Below are 25,381 nucleotides of genomic sequence, written 5' to 3' on the forward strand. Positions count from 1 at the left end.
GAGGGATGGATACATACAGCTAGGAATCCAGAGCATCCCTTCAAATTGAGTTACTTTGGAATTCTACCAGTTTAATTCCTTGGTGGAGAAGTCAAATGAGTTTGACTAAGTGGCTCCCAAAAGGCAAGGACAGCACTAGAGCAACTGGTCATTTTGTGACATTGCCTTTCTCTGCCCATTTCATTTGCCTCCTACAGGCTGGTCATGGTAACAGGAACATGAAGTGTTTAATTTTCCCCTCCTCTGTAGTGTTGTGGTGTGCTTCCTGGTGCCAGTTGGACAGTTCCACCTGCCACATCTTCTGCAGGGATCAAGGACACTGCCAGTGCACTTCATCTTTCCTGACCTGTGCTATAGTATATTTTAGGACATTTGGTCATTCATTAATCATTTTATGATTGTGCTGGTGTTTCTTGGACTACTGCAATTTAGGACTTGGATGTTCTTCATACACTCCTTTTTCTAAACAGCTCTCTGATATTAAAGGGGTGAACAAGAGTGTCCCACTTTGTTCCTTTCAGTCCTGTATTTCTTATGTATCTTACACTGACTTTTGACAGCAAGAGGATACACAATGCTCTGGTGCGGCCTCAAATTGAATATTGTGTGCAATTTTGGGCACCACAATATAAGAAAAATATTAAGCCATTAGAGAGTGTCCAAAGAAGGGCAATGAAGATGGTGAAGGGCCTTTGGGGGAAGCCATAAGAGGAGCAGCTGAGGTCACTTGTTCTGTTCAGCCTGGAGAAGAGGAGACTGAGGGGAGACCTCATTGCAGTTACAACTTCCTTGTGAGAGGAAGAGGAGGGATAGGCACTGATGTCTTCTCTGTGGTGGCCAGTGACAGGACTGGCCTGAAGTTGTGCCAGGGGAGGTTTAGGTTGGATATTAGAAAAAGGTTTTTCACCCAGAGGGTGGGTGGGCACTAGAACTGATTCCCCAGGACAGTGGTCATAGCACCAAGCCTGGCAAAGTTCAAGGAGTGTAGGGATGATACTCTCAGGCCCACGGTGTAACTCTTGGGGATAGTCCTGTGCAGGGCTAAGGCTTGGACTTGATGGTCCTTGTGGGTCCCTTCCAACTTGGCATGTTCTGTGGTCTCTCATAACAAAGGCAGTTGGGACAAGATGCCTGTCTGACCCTTGCACCCACTGCAGGTGCTCATAACAACAGATGTGGCAGGGGTCCCCACAGTGAAATAGGCTACTTATCCCTCCCCTACACAAGGAGCTTCTCACCGGCCAGGACTAGCGAGGAAAAGATAGAAAAGCTGGGATGAGGAAAGCACAGGCTATGGGAGGAGATTCAGTCATCTAAGGCTGACCCTTGGAGGTTTGTGAGGAAATCCTCCAGCACCATGTAGAAAGGCTTTTCTGGAACTGTGACAACCATGGTTAGGATGAGCAATGCACTTGTGTTGTTCTAGGAGATGGAGATAAGTTTGGGTGGAAATGATCCCTGGAGATTGTACCGACTCTGGGTGCTTGGGGAACCCATCTTGGCTCCGTAGGTCACGGCTGCTTCTCTGCAGAGAGAAGTACCAGCCATGGTAGAGCAGGTCAGGCTTCAAACCTTGCAGTTCAGGAGTTGCAGACTGCAGTTACAAGATAGAAAGGCAAAGCAAAGTCCATCAGTGCTCCTTTTGAACTATACAGGTTCTGTGGGAAAGTATCTGGATGCTAGATGCAGAAATTTTAAAAATGGCTTTGTCATAGGGAAGGATTCTCAAGGACTGACATTTGGTTTAAGTCTATGTTGTGGGATGCTCCAGAGCATGTTTCTCTCCTTTCCTCTAGTTCTCCTCTCCAGTTACTCTGGGGTGTATTGAGCCATTCAAAGCTTTACTAGGTCACCAGACATGTTGGGTTCTGGGTGATCCAGAGAGTATCCTCTCCTCTGTCAGCTTTGCTGATTGGAGGGAGAGCAAATCTGGTCTGGAGAGTGGGCTGAGGGCACTCCTTACACATCAGTGTCAGTAAGACTTCATTTTTGGATCTTGATTGTAGTTGAAATGCCACAGAGGCTGAACGACTGGAAGCCATTTTCTCAGATACAGTCTTAGGATAAGGTCTTAATGGCATGAATTTAAATCCACCCCCACTCTGGCTAGCCCTCTGTGACCATTGGGAAAGTGGAGGATTAAAAGATGAAGGACCACAGTATGGAGGAGGCTGCCTGGCCAAGAAAACAGCTCATTTACTGGAAAAGCTATAGAATGAACTTCTTCCCATAACTGTGGGTCATGGCAAGTCACTGCTGCCTTTCTGCAGCTGTCCAGCTGAATCCCTGCCCAAACCATGCTGGCTGCAGTGCACACTCAGATACCCAGCATACGTGTACACCCTTTATACCGGAACTGCAATTCTGACAATTGATACTGTGGGCAGCAGTGGTCCCTGGTGCGTCCGGAAATCTGCAAAGGCTGATGCAAATGATGTGATGATTGGGAAGATGCTATTCCAGGAAAAACTGTAAGGCAAGGACAAGAGAACTCAGAGCTGAGTTCATAACCCTGAGTCACTCCTGCTCTTCTGAATGCTGCCACGTACGCTGAGCTTCCCTACATGAGCAGGTTCACTGAAGTCCACGAGGAAAGCATAGCTGAGGGAAAAAGTTATTGGCAATGTATGTGAGGTGGATTTTCAGTGTCAAGAAAAATCATTAACAAATCAGCCTACTAAACTTTTAGTTATTTTGAAGTCTAAACAAGCCCCAGCACTTGCATATGGCTGTATGTCAAGGGAAGGAGATAAACCTAACTCTCGGAAGGAAGAAATGACTGTGGCCAAGGTCAAAGTGGTAACAAGCAAGCATAAAGACAGCAGCAAAGGAAGTGGGAGTAGTGTGGAATGAATCGTCATCAACTGACATATGAAGATGCCACGAAAAACGCAGATTACAGTTAAAAGAAGAAGGAAAGCTCCAGAATGAAGCAAGAACAAGAGATTCTCCAAATATGTAGAAGGACCAAAATTAATCCAGATCCTTGTACTCTTGCTCGAAGGAAAAAATGTGATACTCGGGCTGTTGCTATTGAGATGTGCATGGTGAGAATATGAGAAATGGTTAGTGCAGGGGGAATTTCTTCTCCAGTTAGAGGCTGTCAAGTTCAAAATCACCTGAAAATGACCTGGATCTTGAGGAGATAGTCCTACATGCCATGTCCCAGGTTGGCTGTTTGAATGGATACTGTGTGTTGTAAGTAGGAAGCCAATTCAATAAATATTGTCTCAAATAGGTGTTGCTTGGAATAATCCTGGAGTCATGTAAAGGGCATAGGGTCTTGTTCTTCTTTCAGAAATGGTGCTATATGGTCCATTTAATTCCCTCTTTGTTCTGCAACCTTCATGACCACTGGAGTACTGTCATCCAGAGTGATCCATAGCTTTCCTCTGGACAGCACTCCAGAAAATTTCACTTTCTAGAAAATGCTCCTTGGCAAAGCCTCAATTCTCATGTTACTATAATTAATCAGCTGATTAATGCATTCAAGTGTTTGTGGGTAGGCTTGAAATTAATTTTAACAGTGTTCACGTAAACCCAGTGGGAAAACTCAGAAGCTAAAGGAAAAATCAGAGACAAATACATCTAGAAATCCTTTATGTGAAACATTCTCTTGTTGTCTGCAATAGATTGAGACATTCCTGTGAGGCATTACTGTGAAGACAACTAGGGAAAGAATATGGTGATCTTAAAATAATTGCAATTCACAGGTATAGGGAAGCAAGAAGTGGATTAAAGTTGTAGTTGTCCTAGTTTTGATCTTGTAGTGCATGTGGTAGGAAAAACACCAGGGAACTGGCATACAGGAGGGCACTGTATTGTGAAGGGTCCCACAAACTAGGGGGAAAAAAAAAAGTGAATGTTGTTTTGATTGAAGGTGGGAGAACAGGTGGGAAGGTTGGGAGGTTTATGAGAGTGCTGGGGGGTTCTGGTGAGGAGGGTCCCTGTGACCACAGTGAGGCCAGGCAGGTGTTCCAGAGGGCAAGGGAAGGTCATGCTCTCGGGATGAGCAAGCGCCTGACATTTCAGCACCAAAAAAACCTTCTGGGTGGCTGGAGGAAACTCTGTGGTTGAATTAGGCAATTGTGCTCTATGAGGTTTTTCTCTGCAGACTTTTTGCTACTCACAACTACTGGAAAGTGGGTGAGGTGGAGCCTTGGGAGCAGCTCATAGGACAGTGTCTCTGGGTTTAAGGAAACCTCACCAACACCAGTATTACGGATACAGAGAGAGGGGCTGCTGCTGAGAAATGGATTCCTTACCAAGTTCATCCTTTTTGAAAGCAATTGGATATGTTGGACTTTTTTACTCGCTTGATTTCTTTTTTGAAAGCTTCCGCGTTGGCAGGAGGTAAGTAAGGCAAACAGCTGTTGCCTCTCGAATTAATTGGGGTTCCCCTAGCCTAGGTGCTCTGCTTTTCTATTTTACTCTTTCACAGTTTGTAGTGCTGAAGCATTTTATTTTTAAGGGAGCTACTACACTCTCCCTATCTACAGGAAACAGAATATAAAAAAAAGGCTTTGGCAAGGAGCCAAGCCCAGTGACTGAAGTAAGAAGTAGGGAACTTGGAGTAAGTTTAGTTACTGGGACATTGTATGTCAGAGCGAGTCACCGGTGGATTTTAAGGGTGTCGGAGACGATCACGTGATGCCCATTTCACAGCGCAGGGAAGGTTTGGTTCCTTAGATGAATGTCCCGGCGCTGTGACTACGAGCGAAGCTGTCGGTCTTGGGAGGGGATAAAGCTGCGTGTAAATGAGAAGAGAGGAGTGTACCGGAGTGCTATGGAGGGCAGCAACTTTGTTGTTGTGACTTTTACAAGCCTTCAAGGGTAAGATTTAATGCTTTCCTTGCGCTCGCTTGTTTTCTCTGCCAGTTTTGGGGGGCAGAAAACTTTTTGGTTTTTTTTTTTTTTTTTTGAGACCCAAGAGTTTTGCGAAGCTTAATCAAAGAGCTCGGGGTTGAGTTTTTTCTGCGGGCGAGCTGAGAGACGTCTGGGTGGAGTGAGCTGAGCTGCGTGTGATTCCAAGCAGCAGCAGCAGCCGCCCGGGGAAGCTGCTATTGTTTGTTTCAGAGGGAGAAGACTGCGTTTCTTTTTGGGAACCCGCTCTGCCACAGCTGTTGATCCGTAACTTGAGCGTCGTTGCAACTAACTTACCCACAGGAGCTGAATGCAAATTTTTGACTGCCATCCTGGTGTCAGTTTAAAGAGTGTTTTAATGAAGACAGATGGAGGATATTGGATCATTACTTTAAAACGTGGCAGATAACAGACTGAGCCTGTTTCCCGGCAATTACAGCTAATTGCATTGGCACATTTGAGTGTAGGGGTGAGAACGCAGAGTTTCATGGGTTTCTGTATATATAGCTTGGAAAAGCACCTAAAAATAGCTGTAGGGCTGGCTCACCTCATCCAGGATACCTCTTTAGGTGCGGAAAAAGTGGGGTTTCAGAGGTACTTTCAGATTCTTTGCATTGAGTCAATAGATTTAAACCAGTCTCCACTCCTCTTGCAAACTGTGATGCCAAGAGTGATCATTTATAGCGCCTTAAACTTGTTCCAGCTTGAATTCAGTCAAATCTGATTTTAGTCCTGAAAAAGTGTATTTTTGGGATTCAAAACACACATTTCAGTTGTCCACCCTGCAGCTCGCTGTGTTTGCAAAGCAGGGAGTGGTACAACACCTGTTTTGCTCTTCAGGTATTCAAACACAAGGGGATGTAAGAAGGGGTGGAGAAATACAAATAGTAATGTATTTCAAAGCTGAAAGATGATTAGAACTAATTATTTCTAATGGCTGAAATTTTTGCACCTGCTTTTGAGAGGAAAAAGCGAATTTATCATTCTCTTTGGAAGCAAAATATGAAAAATTTGACTGAAACAGTACACCTGTAGTTCATGTCTCTTTGCAAACATGCCTTTGTGTGGCATGTGGCAAGGTCAGTTTATGCCAGCTGTGCCAGGCCTTACCAGAACATTGGCAAACATTGGACTAGGATGTCCTTTCTTGTGATACCTGGGAGTGAGTGTGACTGTCCAGCTCTAGCTCCTGACATGCATGCCCTTAGCAGGTATACAGCTAAGGCATGGAGAAAATAGGAAGTATGAGGACCTAATGTATTTTAAACCTTTAATATTCTCCCAGCTGTGCATCCAAATCCAGTGTAAAGTGATACATGTTCAAAATTTAGCGATTTGGGTCTGGTTCACCTCATGGTATTTAACATCATTAGTCCACCCAGAGCAATGGGCAGCACAAGTGGTTTTCAACCTTGTCTGTCACAATGCCCAGGGCTTGGGATCTGCTTTGTCATATGCTGAGTTATTAGTTTGATATTTAGTATTTTAGCCTGAAAAAAACCCCAGAATTCTAAGACCTCTGGATATTTGTGGTTGTTACACCAGCTGAACATAGATCTACAAAAAAATTTAACTTGCAAATCTTCCTTGTGTGCAAAAACTGACCTGACATGGAAAGGGGAGTGGAGGCATGGTGTGCTGTCTGAATTTGTACCTGGACAGGGTTGTTTAAATGTTTTAGGGTGTATATATACCACAGGATGTTTGGTGGCAAAACTGACTGGAGAAATCTGACATTCTCCTCCTCTCTGGGTTCTTGCTTTTAGTACTACAGCCCAATTTGCTGCCCTCTCAAATCTGATACAACCACTGCTTGGGCAGGAATTTCAGTCTGTACTGAACTACACCCCATGATCTGGATTAAAATAACCCTTCCAAAAATTATTGTATTTAACATGGATCATTTCACAGAGTCTGTGAATGAGGCGATGGGAGCAAAAGCATCAAGTATATTCTGATTTGTATTTATCATTGAATCTGACTTATCGTATAGCTTTGTCCAGAGAAATGGGGCCAAGAAATGAGCTGTGCTTTCCACCTGCAACATCTGCTCTCCATTCATCCAAATTTGCCATGTCTTCTCTCATTTTGCTACTCATGATTGTAATGGTGGGAAGGGCCTCCCTCTATCTCCAGTTTGCAGTATAGCCATTGCAAATTCCACACGTTGTGGCTCATTGCAACTTGCCCCTCATGCAGGAGGAGCTTTCCAGTTGTGTTCTCAAGCCAAATCATAGATTCTTGGAATGGCTTGACTTGGAAGGGACCTTAAAGATCACGTAATTCCAACTCCTTTGCCATGGACACTTTCTACTAGACCAAGTTGCTCAAAGCCCTGTCCAACCTGGCCTTGAACACTTATAGGGATGGGGCAGCCACAGCTTCTTTGGGCAACTTGTGCCAGGGCCTCACCCTCACAGTAAAGAATTGCTTCCTAATATCTAATTTAAACCTACTCTCTTCCAGTTTGAAGCCATTACGTTTGTCCTGTCACTACATGCCCTTGTAAAAAGTCCCTCTCCAGCTCTTTTGTAGCCCCTTTAAGTATTGGAAGGTGCTCTAAGATCTCCCCAGAGCCTTCCCTTCTCTAGGCTGACCAACCTCAGTCCTTGCAGCCTGTCTTCACAGAGAGGTGCCGTGGATATAAAAGTGCTCTGAGCCCATGATTAAACTGTCAGTAGCCATAAAGCAGGTGGATTGTCTTTGCAGAAGTGTAAGCCACACATAGTTTATGGAGCCCCACAGGTACAAAAGTGTTCTCTAGTAAGAAGAGATAATTTATTCATAGCTTATACCCCCAAATCCCCATAAAAGAGGAACTGGGAATTTGAACTTTAATTTCTGCTAACATGAACTTTAATTTCTGAAAACATGGGGAAGGAACAAGTTTCCTGGTAAGATGAGGGCTTGGACCAAATTCTATGGGCCCAGTTGATTACTGAGTAGTGCAGAGTACCTGAAGTAAACAAAAATGAAGAAAATCCCAAAATAATGAAATGGAAAATGGAACAACAACAACAAAAAGTCCAGAAGGTCTGACACAGACTGTGGAAAGCAACTTCAGGATACTGAAGCAGTGCTTCACTTTGCCTCTGAAAATAGCTGGTGCCAGGGAAAACTAAGACAAACAGGAAATTGCCTTTTTTCTGACTACAGAAAGTTTTCGTGTGTTTTATGGATTTTTAATTAATTCAGGAAAAGAAGGCTGTCAAAGTGTCTTACCAAAATTTAAGAAGCACTTCATGCCACGCAACAAATGAAATGTGAGAGAATTTTTTTCCCAGAAAGTGCAAAGAGAAATTTAAACTGTAATTAAAAATTGATGTGAGTGATATGAGGCTGATGATCCATCATGGCAATTTTGGAGGGGAAACTGAATCTCGGATTTAAAAAACAGATAAGTAAAGAAAACTGAACCGGGGCATGAATTTTGATTACAAGTAAAATCTGTGGGGGGAAAAAAAATACCCTGAGGTAATTTGTTGGTAGGTGCAGGGGCAAAGATGTTGGACCTTGCAAGTAGAACTGAGAGTCCAAAATACCCCAAGAAAAAGACCTAGGACTCCGGGGCCGGAAGAGCTAAGGTCAGCCAAGAGACAACACCTATCTGCAAAGGTTGTGCTAACTAAGAAGAAGGGGAACAGTACCTGCCGCACCACCACAGGGGACAACTCAAGCATTATGTGCGTATGTTTGTTTTCACACTTGCAGCCCATGGTCAGTGAACTCTCAGACTGGAAACAGATGCCTGGAAGCGTGATGGTGTCCTGTCACTGAGGGGAGTGTGAACAGGCAGCCACACACACAACCTAAAGCCAGCGAGTAGCTTGCCTAGGTAAAGAAGTATGGGGATTAGATGTGTGAGTCAATAACAAAGCAGCAAAGGAAGATATTTGCAATATTATGAAAATAAAGGGTACACCTCAATGCAATAGGGGTGTGTCCAGCCCTTAATGCCATCGTCTGTGTGCCCATTGAATAATGACTGACACATTGTCAAATAACATTGTGGTTTGGGCAAGCCAGGAACTGAGCTTTGAATAAAGGACCGGGTCAGCTTGGGAAGGATTCGTAACTCCTAGGATCTAACTAAGTAAGCAGCTGTGCCAAATCTGTGTAGTTGAAATGCCGTACCAGAGAGGTAATTCGTACAAATGTATATGGCAAAGCTATCACCCTGTGTCTACCCTAAAAGGCAAAGTTTTGTGGGAATGGTGAGCCTGTAAGGATATTTGTGCTGGCCTGTAAGGATATTTGGTGGTGACTTAAATTTGGTGCTGAGTGAAGATGTTCAGTGGATGCAATTCTAATTGAATGGACTGAGAAGCTGTGGGAACCAAAGGTGCCCTCCATGCCAAAACAGTGTATTGTTTCAATCTTCTTGTCATGCTGCAATCCCACCAGAAACCAGGGTTCAAAGAATCACAGTAATTAACAAAAGCTGAGGGAAGTTTCAGGTTTTTGTTTGGGAGACATGAAAGTCTATTGTTTGTTTCATGCTGTTATTGCTGAAAGCAGGTTTACAACCATCCTCTCTTCTCTGTTCCCCCACAAATATAAATCTTCTTCTTTCCCTTCTGCTGAAATTATATGCCTTGTCAATTGAGTATGCAGCTGGGAGAGGTTTGGTAGCTGGGGATTGTTTTTCTAAATTTTTGGCAAATACAGCAAAATCCAGAGTTCATATGGATCATGTAATCATCAATATGATGATTACAATCTGTCGACATTTTGCATCCTTGTGCTTCCAGTGAACAATGATTATTGTTTTTCTAAAATGTTTGACAAATACAGCAACATCCAGAGTTCATATGGATCATGTAATCATCAATATGATGATTGCAATCTGTCAACCTTTTGCATCCTGGTGCTGCCAGGGAACAGTGATTAGCAGATCTGTGGCTCGTGGTGCTTTAGGAAATCTGAGGTCTTTACCTCTGTGTGTGTGTGTGGTGTGTCTCAGTCCTCTATCTTATGCGGAACTATCTGTCCTAGTTTAGTAGGGTTTTGTAAGACTTCATAGGAATTCTAAAACATGAAAGAAATATGTTGAAAATAATAGACTGAGGTCAGGGATGGAAAGTAAGTTTGGTCAGCAGTGTTGAGAAAGCTTTAGGTTGTGACGTATATTGTAACTTTAAGTGGTTTAGCTCCGTGGGCAGAGAAATTTTAGGGACAGGTGTTGGAAAAGCATTTGTTGTGGTGAGCAGAAACAATTGGATGAGTAAATAAAAAAATGATCTCTTCCAAGAAGAATGGGCATGGAAGGGCTCCCAAACCCCACAGTGAGTGTCAAGGTGCTCTGCACTCAGGGTGTGCAGCACTTACCTGGCTGGGTGAAGCTTACCTGTTGCTGTTTGGCTTGTCTCAGACTCACTGAATTGCAGCTGCTAAATAGTTAAAAATAACAATAAAATTGTTTTAGCATCTGAAGTAGATATCTGGGCAGATATTTGACCTGTACAAGGATTGTAGAGACTTCCTTAAACTTTACTTTTATTTTCTGAAAAGACATGAAGCCCAGTCTTGCACTGGTGATGTTGTATCAGGCTCGCATTTGGGCAGTGGCATGTGCATGTTTCCAAAATATTACGTATTTGTTATATCTGTCTCCTTAGGAGCCCTTGGTCAGCACGGATAGCATTGGATAAAGTGCAAAAGCTACATCTGTCACCTAGAAAACTTGTTCTGGATGGATTGTGACTCCCTCAAATGTCTCAGCTTGGCTCACTGACCACTTAAGCAACTGGCATGGTGTTCCTATTGATTCAGGCTCCTGGTCAGCCAGGCATGCCAGGCAATGCTGGCTTTTCTCATGTTCACAGATCCTCTAGGCTGTCAGCACCAATATCACCTTCAAGTCCTTTAAATAAACTTGTGTGATGATTGGAACACTGGAACTTCCATTGCCAACTGGTTTTGGTGTGATTTTTTTTAACGCTCAATTCCTCTGGCTGTCAGGATATATTCGGTGACTTATATGCACTTTTGGTGCCTGGCTTTAGGCTTCTGGGCCAAGTGGTTTGAAGACAGTGGGAGAGAAATTTTATTCTTGTCCACCCCAACACAGAGAGTAACCAACAGTGGACAACAGTGTGAGCCAGCGCATGTTGAACACAGGCGAATGTACAGGAAACCAGTGCTTCCCGTTGCTTCCTCCTCTTTAGGGAGGCTGGTCTTGCTCTGGGTAGTCATACAGTTCGTCTGTACCTTAAGTGCAAGCCCACTGCTTTTTCTCCTTTTCATATAGCACCAGTGTAGTGGGAATGTCCTTTTCAGTCTCTCCTACACCAGCCTTTTCTTTGTGCCATGTCAGAAGATGAATTAATCAACATGCCCAAGGTAAGGTGGCCCACACTCATGTCGTGAAAGCTGAAAACCTAAGATTGTTTTGCATTTAAAACATTCTAGATGATAAACTGTAGCTGTTGGCCATGGTGCCTAGGAGTTTGTTTCTCCCATCTTACGGTCACAGAATTACATGTATGTGCTACAGTATGTGTTGTGAGTTGCCTTCTCTTTTCTCTTGCAGAAGTTCCATGGAGTTGGACTAAAATAAAGTTTTGGGATGTCTCTATTTGAATTAAAATTTGGAAAGAAGAAATTGAAAGGTGAGTGTGGTCTGATAATACCATTGTCATGGGTGACAAGGTAAGAAATACAGCACACATGTGAGTCCTTGAGATCATGTTTGGGAGCATGTCCTGTACCCATAGAGCAGGTGAGGGAAGACACACTTTCTTTCCTTTTCCTGCATTTCATACTCCCTTGGAGGAGTGCTGCAGATTGTGTGCCAGTGAACGGGGGGCACGTCTGGAGCAGAACAGGCTGCAAAGTTTATGCACCTGTCATGGCACATGATTGCTCTGGGGAAGTTGAGTTCTGATGGTTTCTTACAAGAATCTTTTATGGGAGTGTGTGGATGAGCAATGAACAGTGCAGTGGCGTGATGCAGTCTTTTGATGATGAAATGTACTGATACACCTCAAATTCTGTCTTCAGTTTTGAGCCCCTCACAGCAAAAAAGACATTGAGGTGCTGGAGCGTGTCCAGAGAAGGGCAATGAAGCTGGTGAAGGGACTGCAACACAAGTCTTCCGAGGAGCAGCTGATGAAGCTGGGGGTGTTTAGGTTGGAGAAAAGGAGGCTCAGAGGGGACCTTATTGCTCTCTACAACAGCCAGGGAAGGAAATTGTAGTGAGGTGAGGGTCAGTCTCTTCTCCCAGGTAACAAGTGACAGGATGAGATGAAATGGCCTCAAGATGCACCAGAGCAGGTTTAGATTGTATATTCGGGGAAATTTCTTTTCAGAAAGGATTGTCAAGCATTGGAACAGGCTACCCATGGCAGCAGTGGAGTCACCGTCCCTGGAGGTATTAAGAAGTGGAGATCTGGCACTCAGGGATGTGGTTTAGTAGCGGAGTTGGCAGTGCTGGGTTAATGGTTGGATTTGCTGATTTTAGAGGTCTTTTCCAACGTAAACAATTGTATGATTCTGTTTTATGATGGCAATGGCCCAGATATTCTCTTCAATGAGATGCAGGAGGAAGGGCAAATTTACAGAGATGCACCCTGAGACCACCCGAAGGCTGCTGAGGGCAACACTAACTGTGGAGGAGGAACTTTTGTAATTCCTCCATGTGAGCTCCATGTGGCATCCAAATAAATGTGTGAAGATAGTCAACAACCATCCTCTGCATCACAATTCTTACTGGACTTTGCAGCAGAAATCCCTGAAGAGAGGAATGCTTGGAAGAAGTCCTATAGCAAGGCTACTGTCATATCCCTTTTCAGCCTCTTAGGGTGTGTCTTCCATCAGGCTTTGCAGCAGGAGCCACTGAAACAAGTCTTGTGACTTATCACTCCACTCCCAGGCCCCTTGTGCAATCCCTGGTCAGGGATCCAGGGATGCAGACATGGTGAAGAGGGAAAGTCTCAAGCCTTTCCTTTCAGAGTGTTCCTCCCTGTATTTGATGAATGCAGAGATTATTGCCCTACTCGTGTTTTGACATGAAATTATTTTCCAGCCTCTCTGAGCTCAGAGGACTGAATAGCTTTTTCCCAGGGGTTTATTTTTGCAATTGTGCTGCTATTTCCCCTTCCTGGCACAGGGCAGACTCTGAGCCCTGGTGTTAGCACAGGGGCATCCGTTTGCTGCTCTGATAGTCCCAGGAGGGGAGGTAGTGATTGCTCCCAGGGAAGGGTCTCTGCCAGCCTGACATCTCTTTTCTCCATCTTGGCTTTGCAGATGAGGGAGCACAGGTTTGTCTGTGAACCACTGTCCACTCGGGAAATCCCCACTTGTAATGCAGTAGCTGTTCTGATTATCAAAAAGATTTTGTTGCTATATTAGGAAAGTTTTGTGCTTTGTGTGTGTTTTACCAGGGAAATGTTTAGCCCGCCCCTTCAACCTAGTGTTTAAGAAACTCAGATCTTCCTAGATATAAACCCCACATTTTATAGGGAAACATAATTTATTTTCGCATTTGATCACCAGTTCAAAACCAATAAATGCAAACTGGAGGAAGTTCAGAGAAAGATAAAGAAATCTGGGGTGATCAGGGAGTGAGGAGCTTCCATAACAGGAAGCTAAAAGAGTGTTTTCTCCTCCTCTTTTATTTTTAATTATTTTGCCTTGCTTCCCAAAAGCTGAAAAGGCTGTGATTGCTCCTTGCAAACATTTCACTGGAGCAAATGCCAGTGTTGAAGTGCTATTTTAATCCAAGAGTTTAAAAGCCTTTGTGTTTGCAGAAGTTCAAAGGACAGTGCTCCCTGAGAGCAGGCAAGGCTCTTCTGCAGGGAATATCCCATGTGCTCATTTCAGAGGGACAGTACTGCTCAAAGACCAAATTTCTGTTCCACAAACAAAGCTGGATGACATTTAACCTTACCAAAGGTATGACTTTCATGGGAGGGAATGGATTACCTCAGGCATTGGGTGCTGAACCTGGGATCAGGATTGCTCCCATGAGAACCAATGTTTCTCCACAGCAAGACCTAGTTCTCACATGAGCTGAGATGCAGGGAAAATTGGATAAGGTATAGTTTAGGAAGACAGGTCACATGGTCTAAATTTTTTGGAGAGAAGAGTCAGGTTTTTATAGTTTAAGTTCTTTATAGAAGTAATTAGGGATGTAACTGAAACTCAGTGCATGTCAGATACACAAAGACGCCTGGAGGAAACCAGTGCCTGGATGACCTTGGTGAAGCTCTTCCAGGAGGAAGCAGGAAAGTACACCTCTTAGATAAGAAGTGATGTTTCTGAGGAAAAGATGCCAGAGATCGTTTACTCTGAGGTTTGACCTACAATAAACATGGGTGAAACAGAGAAGAAGGGGGACACTTTTCGTTCATCGAGTGTCTGGAAAGTGGGAGATGGCTAATAAATGTGGAATATCTCTGCTTACTGGCTTCACCCCATGGCAGTTTGACTCAGCATTGGATAGGGATAGTCAGGTACTGTCTATGAAACAAAAAGAAATAGGGAGCAGGGGGAACTCATCTTCACAAATAGCATTATGCCAAGGCGTGTGCTTGCAGAAGAGGGAAGAGAAGTGATTGCTGCAGCTTCGTCTCCATAAGCCCAGACTAGGGGCGCTGTGAGAGGAAGAGGAAGGTTATAAATTGAGCTAGGGCATTTGGAAAGCTTCACTGAGTTTTCCTTCTTGCTGCTGGGGACAGCCTGCTCTCCAGGGCAACTGGGCTTTGAGCAGTTCATACAGAAGGCTCTGGGCAGAGCTTGGCAGCTCATAGAGAAGGCAGCCCACGACTGGCTCTACAGAACATCGAACTCAGCTGCCTTCTGGGATTCCCATTCTGATCTGATAGGAAATGTCTCACCACAATAGACATTGAGTATGAAAAATATATTTATTTTTACTTAATTTCCCATGAGGGAAATAACTGTGAATTGAAAAACTTCTCAAAGTTCGTTTCAGAGCTGTATTTATTTTTATGATTTTTTGCATCACTTCCTATCACTGTGTATTGCTGTTATTAACAACATGTGCAATTGTGTCAAGCTGTGGCATTACCAGCAGGTCTAGGAGATACTGTTTTCTAGTAAAGGAAATTATATGTGCCAGCCAGTCACTGTCAGAGTAGTTTTTAAAATAAAAACAAAAGACTATTTCAGCTGCTTTTTTTGACATGCTGATATCAGTCAAAATATTGTGAACTACTGTTACATATAAAACAAGGATACAAAGTGATATAAAATTCTAAGCCAAAATTGGAAGGAAAAAAAATAAATTAAAAGTTTTCCAAAATGAAGAAGAGACAATTCCTACTGCTTATATATTTGAAAAATGCCTACTTTCCTTCTGAGTGGACTGAAACAAACATGAAAAGATGTACGTGCTTCTTGAGAAATAGTCTGTTGCCAGGCATTTCTGAGGTGTGGTGAGTCCCCACCTCTGTCCAGGGCCAGGACAGGTAGGTGAGACATGACCAGGAGTAGGAAGGGAAGGAAAACCAGAACTGGTGTTATTGCAAGAGGTGGGGAAAGGGGCTCTGTCCCTTCCCAGAAAAACCTAAATGGGAATATTTTCTGCTTTAAGGTTATCTAGCAGTTCTTCCAGGCCTGTATCCCAAGAGTGCTGTTTGACCACAAGTGTTGTACATGCTGGGCCAATCTGAGACTTCCTTTTTGAGCTCTCTTTTCTTGTTTTCTCTCCCCTTATGGTGCTAATATAAAATGCTGCTTTTAGAAAAGGGCAGAATCTAACACTGAACTTTATGTTCATATTAAAAATTTACTAGACCCAAGGCAGAAATATTTCCAGTTCACCCTCGGGGTTTTTTATTTCAGACCTTTCATCTACTCTATGAAAATGGAGGTGTGCCAGTATATCTCCTAAGTGGGCCCTCTGTTAGTGATGCTAGTAAAAAAGTCGTTTTGCTTTAATACCAGGGGCATACGAAATGTTTGACCTGTGTGAGAAATTCCACTACGTGTGGTGTTTGTTTGATGCTTAGCAGGAGGCTGAGCTCAGTACCAATCACCAAAGACACAGTCCATGACCACAAAAACATCTCTCTTGCATTTCATTTCTTCAGGAGAAAGGAGGATTCTTGGGTTTTTGAGGCAAAAGGACATAATAAATATATTTAATAATGGAGGAACCGGCAGAAGGAACAGGGCTAAACCCATTGGTGGTGATGTCTCTGTAAGGTCTTGCCGCAGGTTTTTTTAAATTAAATCCCTCACACTCAGCACAGACTACTCCGTTTCACAGATGAAAATGCAAGTGATTGCCAGCATAAATCCTCTCCAGCCACAGCAGCCAGAGACTCTCCATAGAAGAGAGGCCATCCAGACGTTAAAAATGTGTGGTTTTGTAGTGTGGAGCCCTGGAGAGCCCCTCCTTTGAGTCAATAATAAAAGACGTGTTTGTTTGCCAGGCAGCTGGGCATGTTCCCTCTCCGAGCTGGGCTTGGCTCTGACCTTCCTCTCCCCATTTCCATCCCACCGTGTTCTCATGGCTCCTCCTGCCCCAGCCATGCTCACTGAACCCTGCCAGGCTCTGGCTGCAGTTCAGGGCTGGGATGGGCTTTGGTTTCGTACCGCAGAGCAGCAGGCACGCCGGCACCGGTCAGGTTACAGTGTAGGGTTGACACTCAGGTAATGGGGGTTCAGCAAAGGTCTGTGTCCCAGGCTGGCTGTGTAGTATAGATATTTAAGCACCGTGACCCTCCAGACCTTTCATATGGCTCTTACCTTCACCCACCTGTCCTCTGATCCATATTAAATGCCAAGCTTCTTGGGTAAAGATCCCTGGCTTTGGTTTTGTATAGAGTTCACTCGTTGCAGCTCTGATCCCAGGAAGTCACTGCTGGTTATGAACGTGAAATCCTATGCTATCAGTGCTATAAGAAATATCCCATTCTCTTTAACATAATGGCAGGGTCTCTACCCAGATACAGCACCTGCAAATCGAGACACTTCTTGCATGGTTCCTTCATCTCTCAGGATTGCAAAAATGGGCAATTATTGCTTTAAGGTGCAATGAGATTTTGGCTATTAGCTTGTATAAGAACCTTCCTAGGAGAAAAGATTTTAGTTGCCTAACACACTATGTGATGACTTGCCCTCTCCCAAGGAGTTGCCTTTCAACTGACACTGTAATTGTCTGTTTTTGAGAGGAGGATAGAGGTACTGACTCACCATGGCAGAGTTCAGTCAGTCACTTGTGCACGTGGAGGAACAGTCCAGCAAAGACCAGCAGACACGGCTGGGATTTCTCTGCCTGCAAAGAGAGGGGTGATCTCCTGGGTGCTGGATGCGAGGTGGCACTTGTGCCATTGCTGAGAGGTGATGCCAAAAGCTGGGTCACACAGCAATGATGAGGTACCCAAAAGTGGAGACAACAAAAGTTGAAGGAAGATAGGACAGGAAGAGGTGGCAGGAGGCACATCATGAGATGTGAGACTGGTGGAGGTCTTCTGAGACAGTTTATAACCTGTTGGAGGAGAGATTTGAATTACAGTCTCAGAAGGGTAAGTTATGTGCCCTTGGGATCAGAGTAACTATGTTACAGCTTTCACAATTTGATAAGGGTAACAGCTTTGCTAAGAACCATGCTATATGGGAATCCAGGGAGATGAGTCCAGCTCCTGGATGCCACTCTTTGTAGCTGGTCCAGGGCAGAGTTTTTGCTCTTGAGGTCATTTCTTTAAAGGGTGGAGTAGAGATTATTATTTTTACAGAGTTTGTGTTGTCTCTCTTCTGTTGTCAGGGTTAGTTACGCAGACGCTCCCCTAATTGGGCTGTGTTCATTTCGTGCATGAGGTATCAATGCCTAGTTTGTATAGGACTTGGCAAAACCAGGCAGATCTTAATTTCCCATTTCTTGAAGCCACAAGACCCAATATCTACAAAACTTTTCCAGTACCCTGTTAAAAGCATTGCTGTTGGCACATCCTCCTTAGCATAAACCAGAAACAAATTTCCAGGCTGTCTGACCAGATTTTGAGTCTAACCTTTTGCAGGACTTTTCCGTGCAGCAGTCCTAAATGAAGAAGGCTGGTGGGCTGGCCAGTTACATTTATAGCTGATTTTTGGCATGGGTTTAATTTTATTACATACAGATGTTATTCTGCGGTTTAGCTCCTAAAACTGTCTGCCTGAGAAAACAGGCACTTTCCCAGTGACTTGGTCTCAGTGGTTAGACCAAGAACTGGGCACTAAGCCATATTTATGTGCGCCGAGTTTCCACTGATGAATAATTTAAAATAGTGTTCAGTGGCAGTGAAATGATAACTTGGAGCACAAATACCATTCCTTCTTTCCAGTGAGTGCAGTTTGCAAAAGCAGAACATTTGAGTTGCTTAGAGATATTAAAAAGTTTCAAGAAATTAAAAACTTCTCATCTGATATCCCTACAGCTTTCCCCCTCCCTTTTTCCTCATTGCTTTCAGAATCAACAGGGCATGATAAGACGTGCATGCTTGGATCTGCAGCCGAAAAACCCTGAGTTATGGTTTCCAGACAAAGCTGGTGTAATGCTTGACTTTTCCTATATTATTGTTTATTATGATCATCCAAGACGCTTAATTTCTGTCCAAACTGTTCCAAAACAAAAAGGAGTCACGTGGTCTATGGTAGTTGAGAACTGCCGGGTTAGGAGGCACAGCAGTAGGATCTCACAGTCCTCAGCTGGTAAAAATGAACCCACTGAGGCAGTGTTTCTCTGTGTGCGTGGTCAGAGTGCTTCTCCTTTGGTGTAGCCAGAAGACAGAAAGTTCTCCTTGCTGATGCTGTTGGATGAGGCTCCCTGTGCAATTTATTGTGGTTTTTCTTGATTTAGCCAAAGGTATTGGCTGTTACCCAGTAGGAAGAATTAAATTCTCATCACTAGAAATTAGTCTCATGTTTTTGCCTTTAAGGACATTGCCTCTGAGAGGGATGAATGGCTATGGCAGCCAGAGGCTCCATTCAGTTTTGAACCAGGTTCAGAGTTATCCGGGGCCTTCAGAAATGTGTTGTCTTAGAAAACCTGCCCTTAGGTGCCATATGATCAGGCATGGGAATGCAGTGCCTTGATTTTAATTTCTGTTCTGTTTCATGTTCCCGCTGCTTCATGTTTCTGTGCCATCCCTGAGCCATTTGCAGCCATTTGTGTGGCTCACATAAAAGCCATTTGGAGAATGTTATCTCTCACTGTGCTGAGAAGCTGGTCCCCTTTCCTCAGTGGAGCACATGCATGTGTCAGCTTGTTTCTAAGAGCATTTGAGACCCTTGAATTCAAATTCATGTGTTAAGTGCCTCTGCCCTGGTTGCAAAGACCCTGGGGGCAACCTGGGGAAGGGGATGGCTGGTTCCTTACTCTCCCAGCAAGCCCTGGTAAGAGCAAAGAAGCTCACACTGCTGCCTGCAGCACTTGGATTTCTGTTTCTGCGTGCAAAGCAGAAGGTCACTGAGGACTTCAGAGACTCTTAGAAGCCTGCGTGTGACACTGAGGCTCTGCTGTGTAGCCCAACAGGCTTTCAAGCTCTGTCATCTGTTCCTATTTACATTAATGCTATTTATCTTTTCTGTGCTATTTCTTTAGACTGGAAGCCCCTGGGGAAGAGAGAAGAGCAGCACTTACTGTATGGCAGGAAACATGCGAGTGTTGGGAAGTTCTGTTTGTAACAAATAGCTTTATCTTTCATCGGCTTTGATAATACTGGTTGCTCTCAGGAAGATTCCTGAAGGAGCACATAACTCAATAGTTGAAGCCTAGTGAGTCTGGACCTCTTGAGCTCTGCTTCTGTTTTCCTCTGGGGCACCAGATAAGTCACTCTGATCTCTCATACTTTGTTCTCCCCATTGTGAAGGATGAGAAGAATGTGTCCAAGGAAAGCAGTGAAGGATTAAGCACTTTGAGGGCCTTGAATGAAGCCTCTGTGGTTGGTCTGAATCACCCAGTTGGGGCAGATGGGAGCTGATTCCAAAGTGACTGACACAACTGGATGTGCCTGAAGAAGGGGAAAAGCACATTTGCCTGCTAGCATAGCTTTACATTAGTGTTTAGAGGGCTTGATGAAAACAGTCCACAGACAGAAACCAAAAAATGGTGATCTGAAAAATGGCTTCAAAATTAGGGATGCTGTGTTATCTATAGGGTCATTGGAGGGAAAGGAGGAAGGATAGCAGTTCAATGTACTGAACAGCTTAGACGTTTGCTAATGCAAGAGTGAACAAACAGGAAGAACTAGATGTCTCAACACATCATTTAATAGGTGTAGCAGACACGTGCTGTGATAACTCATGAGGCTGGAATATTAATAGAAAAGAATAAAGCTAATTCTGTAAGGTTAACAGAGGTTTTCCTTGTATGACTGCGTGGTCTGAGATGCAGCGTGAAGAAAGAGATGAACAAATTGCAGAACTCTGAGTAATGCTACAAGGGTAAATAACACAGCCATTGCAAAGTGAGAAGGGCAGTCTTCTGTGAAAAAAAAAAAAAAATAGTTTTCCGAGAGGCAGGGCATGGTGGCAAATGAAGAATTCTAGCTGTGCAGAGACAGAGTTGGAGAGGAGCGTAGAGGAGCCTGACTTGTTCAGTTGGCACAGAGTTTTGGTGCAGAAATGGGCAATTTTTTGTAGCTAGAGAGGAGGTTATTCCAGAACTGATTCCCTCCAAAAGGGAGGGAATGGGAGGAGCTGGCTGGTCCTGTGAAAGCAGAAGGGAGTGTAAATAGGAATCATTATGAAATGATGGGATGATACTTAGAAAACGTGACAATAGGAAATTGTTTGAAAATGACTTCAAGAAGGAAATCTTCAGTAAATACGAAGAACTAGTAACTGAGATCTCATGGGAAGGAATTCTAGGGTGGAGGGAGAATTAAACAGAGCTATCATTTCCTTAAATAATTGATATTAGGGGCATGGATAATATTAATTGATCTTAAGAACACATATGTTATTATTTGATATTAAGGGCACATCTAGAAGTATCACCTTTCAGGGAAAGGCTCAGAAGGATGAGTAAAATGGTGAAATCACAAGCTCCACATTTGCTTCAAGCAGAGGAAGGATGCCTCTAGAAGGTGCAAAACAGCTTGTTTTATCCAGGACAAACAGTGTGGCAAAGGCTCAATGTGAGAAAAGGCTATCAAGGACATAAAGGGCAATAGAAGTTGTTCTGTAAGAGTTGGGGTCTCTGGGGTTCTGTAACCCTTCTAGTAAGAGGGAGATCAAAGACAGTTTATGTCTGCTGCTCAATGCAGAAAAGCCTAGCAAATAAGCCTAAGAAATCAGAGGGGTTTTGTTGTGGGTTTTTTTTCCTTCTTTTTTCCTTTTTTTTTTTCTTTAGACATCTAACATAATAGTTGCCAAAAACAGAGGAGAAGCGGGGAGGTTTTGGGCTGCAGCAGAGAGAGAATGGGTTGGATGTGTAAGGTAAAGTATGCCCAGGAGTGCTGCTGCCTTTGAGAGTTTCTGGTGCACAGGCAGGCAAAGTTCTGGAGGCTGGGAAGAGAGCAAGCACAGCATCTATCTTGAAAAAGGAGAAAAAGAAAAGCTGAGCAATTATAGATGGATTGGCTTCACCTGAGTAAAGGTTAAAACAATCCAACAAACCACTTCAAAGTAATGAGAAGTGTGTGTGGGGGGAAGAGATGATTAACAATCAGCAGTCCTGAAAAACTGCATCAAACCAAAATTAATTCTGTTTTAGTGGTAGCCAGGGGGCTGTTGAAAAAGCCTTAGATAGCTTCCATGTATCTTGACTGTCACTTGTGGCATTTTTACAAGTAAATGGGAGAGACATGCCTGATATAAAATCACAGTACAGTTAGTGCCAGACTTTTCAGGGGAAAAAAAAAGGCATTAACAATAGATATTGATGACTGATTATGAAACTTGAGAGATCCATCAAGGCTATATCCCATACTGAGTCTGGTATTCAATATTTACTTCTACATCTTGGCTGACAGAATAAAGAACATGCTTAGTACATCTGTGAATGGCAACGCGCTGGCAGGAGCTACGTGCACACTGAAAGATAGGGTTAGAAATGGCTACTTGGAGAAATAGTCTGAAAGAATTTGGATGCAGTTCAGCCAGGAAAAATTAAAGATTTGCATTCCCTGATGAGGCATTGGCTCTGCCGGAAAGGATCTGCCAAAATGGATCATATTCTGAGGAGCCTCTGCATGCTGGCAGTGCATAAGGATATTACTTTAAATTACTTCTAGGTGAATTCTTACATATAATATGCATTCTCTACAAAGTAAGTGTAGTGTTCCTTGTGCTCTAATCAGCTTTGGTAAGGCCTCAGCTGCAAACTATGGCCCATTTTGACCACTCTGCATTCAGAGTGGGTTGAACTAGCTGGGAAGCCCACTGGAGTGGCAAGACTGATGGTATTACTGACAGATTTATGCAAGAAGTGACTGAAGAAACTGGAGTAGCCCTCAGTACCATATGAACTCAGATCACAGAACCATAGAATCCCTGCACAGGACAGTTTCAAGAATCACACCACATGCCTGACAGCATTGTCCAAACACTTCTTGAACTCTGGCAGGCTTGGTGTTGTGAGCACTTCTCTGGAGAGCCTTTTCCAGTGCCCAGCCACTCTCTGAGTGAAGAACCTTTTCCTAATATGCAGCCTAAACCTCTCCTGACACACTTTCATGCTGTTCCCTTGGGTCCTGTCACTGGTCACCAGCAAGAAGAGATTAACACCCTCCCCTCCACTTGTAAGGAAGCTGTGGACTGCTATGAGATCTCCCCTCAGTCTCCTCTTCTCCAGGCTGAACAAACCAAGTGACCTCAGCTGCTCCTCATGTGGCTTCCAGTCTAGGCCCTTCACCATCTTCATGGCCCTCCTTTGGATGCCCTCTAATAGCTTTTATATTTTTCTTATACTGTGGTGCCCAAAACTGCACACAGGACTCAGGTGAGGCTGCACCAGCACAGAGTAGAGAGGGACGATTCCCTCCTTTGACTGTTCCTACTCTGTGTCCTTGGCAAGTAGCACAAGGAACTGAGGGGAATAAGAAGAGCACCTTTGACGATCCCAGGAGAAGATAAAACCTCCCTAAATTGAAGTAATTTTATGTTAGATAATGAAGAAAAAAACTCCCCCAGGGGAAGGATACTGCAGTCCTAGAATAGGCAGTTTGAAGAACAGCCATCACTGGAGCTTTCTATGACATTTATTGGAGTGACAGGTGAGACTCTGCCTTGAGGTAAAGGGTAGATTTGATGACCTTTTGATATCCCTTCCAGTAGTTTTTGATTTCATGATAGTTACAGTGGTGGTGTCCCATCTGTGGGATGATGCTCAGAGAGGCACTTGTACTGGAGGAAGGGCACCAACAGTAGGTTGATGGCAATAGCTCCAGAGACTTCAGGGGGAAGAGATGGAGCAGGAGAGAAATAATGACACCACTAGTTAAGTGGCAGTTCTTACTCGAGAGTTTACAACCTGTAAAACCAGCACTGGCACTGCAGTGAGTTGTCTTGGCATAGGGTGTTAGAGTGCTATAGGACCAGTCCACAGTGCTGCTCCATCAGTGTCACCACCCTCTCCAGTTCCCTGACATGGGGTAGTTGGCACAGGGCACAGATTCATGGTGCCATTGCCTTTTAGCAGCTCTGCTTTCATTTTCTGATGCTTCATTCATATCTGTATTGACTCCACTTGCCCTCAAGCATGTCTGATGAGTTTCTTCTTCTTTACAGAGGAAGAGAGACAACTTCAAGCAAACAACCGGGATTTTAATCTGCAGTTTGAATATGCTGTAAGTAACCAGCGTATGTTGTTTCATGGAGATGTAGTCACAGATGTGGCTGCATCTGCTTCACGTCTTGAGTGTTGTTTCTAGGGGGTGAACAGAACTACACACCAGCCATGGATCTGCAAACCAGGCAAACACATGCCAGGTGAACCATCAGAAATGGATGGCTGCTGAGTCAGCCTGCAAAATGGGCAGTTGAAGGAGATCTGATCCTGGAAAAGCATGACATAGTGGCATTACACGCTTCCAGAAAATTATTTGTGAGTCAAAGCATTTGCAGGATCAGGCTCCAAGGCTTTTCAATAATGGAACCTGGGGAGGGGCGGGGAACTTTTCTGTGGAAATGTGTCTCCATTTAAAGTAAAACATAAAAGGAAATGTGTCAGTTCCTCAGCTCTTGGAGTGAAATCCTCTTTGTCAGGAAGGTTTTGAATCTGGACCTTGTGGCTTCCTGCCAGCTTTTTTGCCAACTCCTTAACAGCCTACTTAGGTTCACATTGTGCAGTTAAATCTGTGACTCCAAGGAGCGCCTTGACACGGGCTGGCTGTGACCCAGATGTGCCAGGCTAATGTGCCAGGGAGCCCCTTCAGCAACTTGATTTCTGAAGCACGTGCAACATTTGTTGATGCAATGTGAGGAGGAGGAGGACTAGCTCAACCACTAGAAGTGTCCTGCCTGGCCCCAGGGTCATCCCCTCCAGGAGGCCATCCTGAAGCTGAATTCTTTCAAAGTGTTTGCAGCTGCCAGTTAATAGTGAAATTAATTTTGTGCATTTTTCTCCTCTGAATATCTGAATTCCAGTGGTGAAATTAATGATTCAGTTACTTACAAGTATTTTTCTTGGTAAAATCTGAAAAAACTCATCATTTTAGAACACTGTAACTTCTCATGAGGTCAGCAGTCTGACTTGCCAACATATTGGACTAATGGCAACATTAACTGGATGGTTTTCAGTGGTCACTTTTCATCCACAAACTACATAACACAGGTTAGAGTCTTCGAAGGTCCAGAGCTGCTGCATGAGTCCTGAATGTGAAACAGATGGAAGTTAATATATGTAAAGGACTATGCAATGTGAATGTCTTATCAAGACTGGTGATTTGAGACTGGGAAAGTGCACTTGATTTGCACAGAACCTGCCCATAGCATACTGGGGTGGGTGTTGCCACTACATATGGATTTGTCATCTTCCATTGAATGATTGCTATGTGCTGTAGGGGAGCAAGAAAGTAGGAGGGAGATGGGCAATGGTGTCAGGGTAGAGAGAACAAGCAACTCTTCTGGTTTCAAGCCTGTTTCTGTGAAAAGCCATTCATAAAACTGACTTTGCATGACACTGCTTCCAAGCTGATTGCTTACATGCCCAGGGATTTGCAAATAGCCACATTTAAGCAGATGACTTTAAGAACTCTTCAGAATTTCCATAAGTTTATGATTAGGTGTTCAAGTGAAGGCAGCCAAAAAGCTAGCTCAGTATAATCTGTTAAAACTTGGCAGTGAGTTTCAGTAATCCTGCCCCTCATTTTAGTCAGCTCTGGCTCATGATTTCAGGAGTCCAGTGTAGACTGAGGCTTAGGAAATCCAGAAAACTGCCCCAAAAGAGACAAGCCTTCCAGTGGTAAGTGGATGGTGAGGTACTAACAGACCTTAGGTGGTGATGCAAGCACTGCCCTAACTGTAACGGCTGTACATCCTCTCCTGGGTTGCTTATTTCCAGTAAGTCCTGGCCAAAGTTCAGTTTGTTTAACCCCACATTCCTATGGTGTATGAAAAGGACTAA

General features: G+C 43.9%; 1 protein-coding gene across 5 annotated transcripts in view; it reads left to right on the forward strand.

Moving 5' to 3' along the window:
* Window positions 1-25,381, forward strand: part of LOC116780238 (phospholipid-transporting ATPase FetA-like) — a 94,966-nt gene that overhangs the window by 16,695 nt on the left and 52,890 nt on the right. For 3 of the 5 annotated variants that reach the window (XM_032674880.1, XM_032674883.1, XM_032674881.1), the window contains 2 exons: window positions 11,396-11,474; window positions 23,545-23,603. In XM_032674880.1, coding sequence (XP_032530771.1) covers window positions 11,432-11,474; window positions 23,545-23,603 — 102 coding nt within the window. In that variant the 5' untranslated portion in view covers window positions 11,396-11,431. Of the gene's footprint in view, window positions 1-3,605; window positions 4,354-4,501; window positions 4,834-11,395; window positions 11,475-23,544; window positions 23,604-25,381 lie in introns of those variants that run through there. The other 2 variants (XM_032674882.1, XM_032674879.1) reach the window with 2 other exon arrangements.

This window comes from Chiroxiphia lanceolata, chromosome Z (assembly GCF_009829145.1).
Source record: "Chiroxiphia lanceolata isolate bChiLan1 chromosome Z, bChiLan1.pri, whole genome shotgun sequence".
NCBI classification, from domain to species: Eukaryota; Metazoa; Chordata; class Aves; order Passeriformes; family Pipridae; genus Chiroxiphia; species Chiroxiphia lanceolata.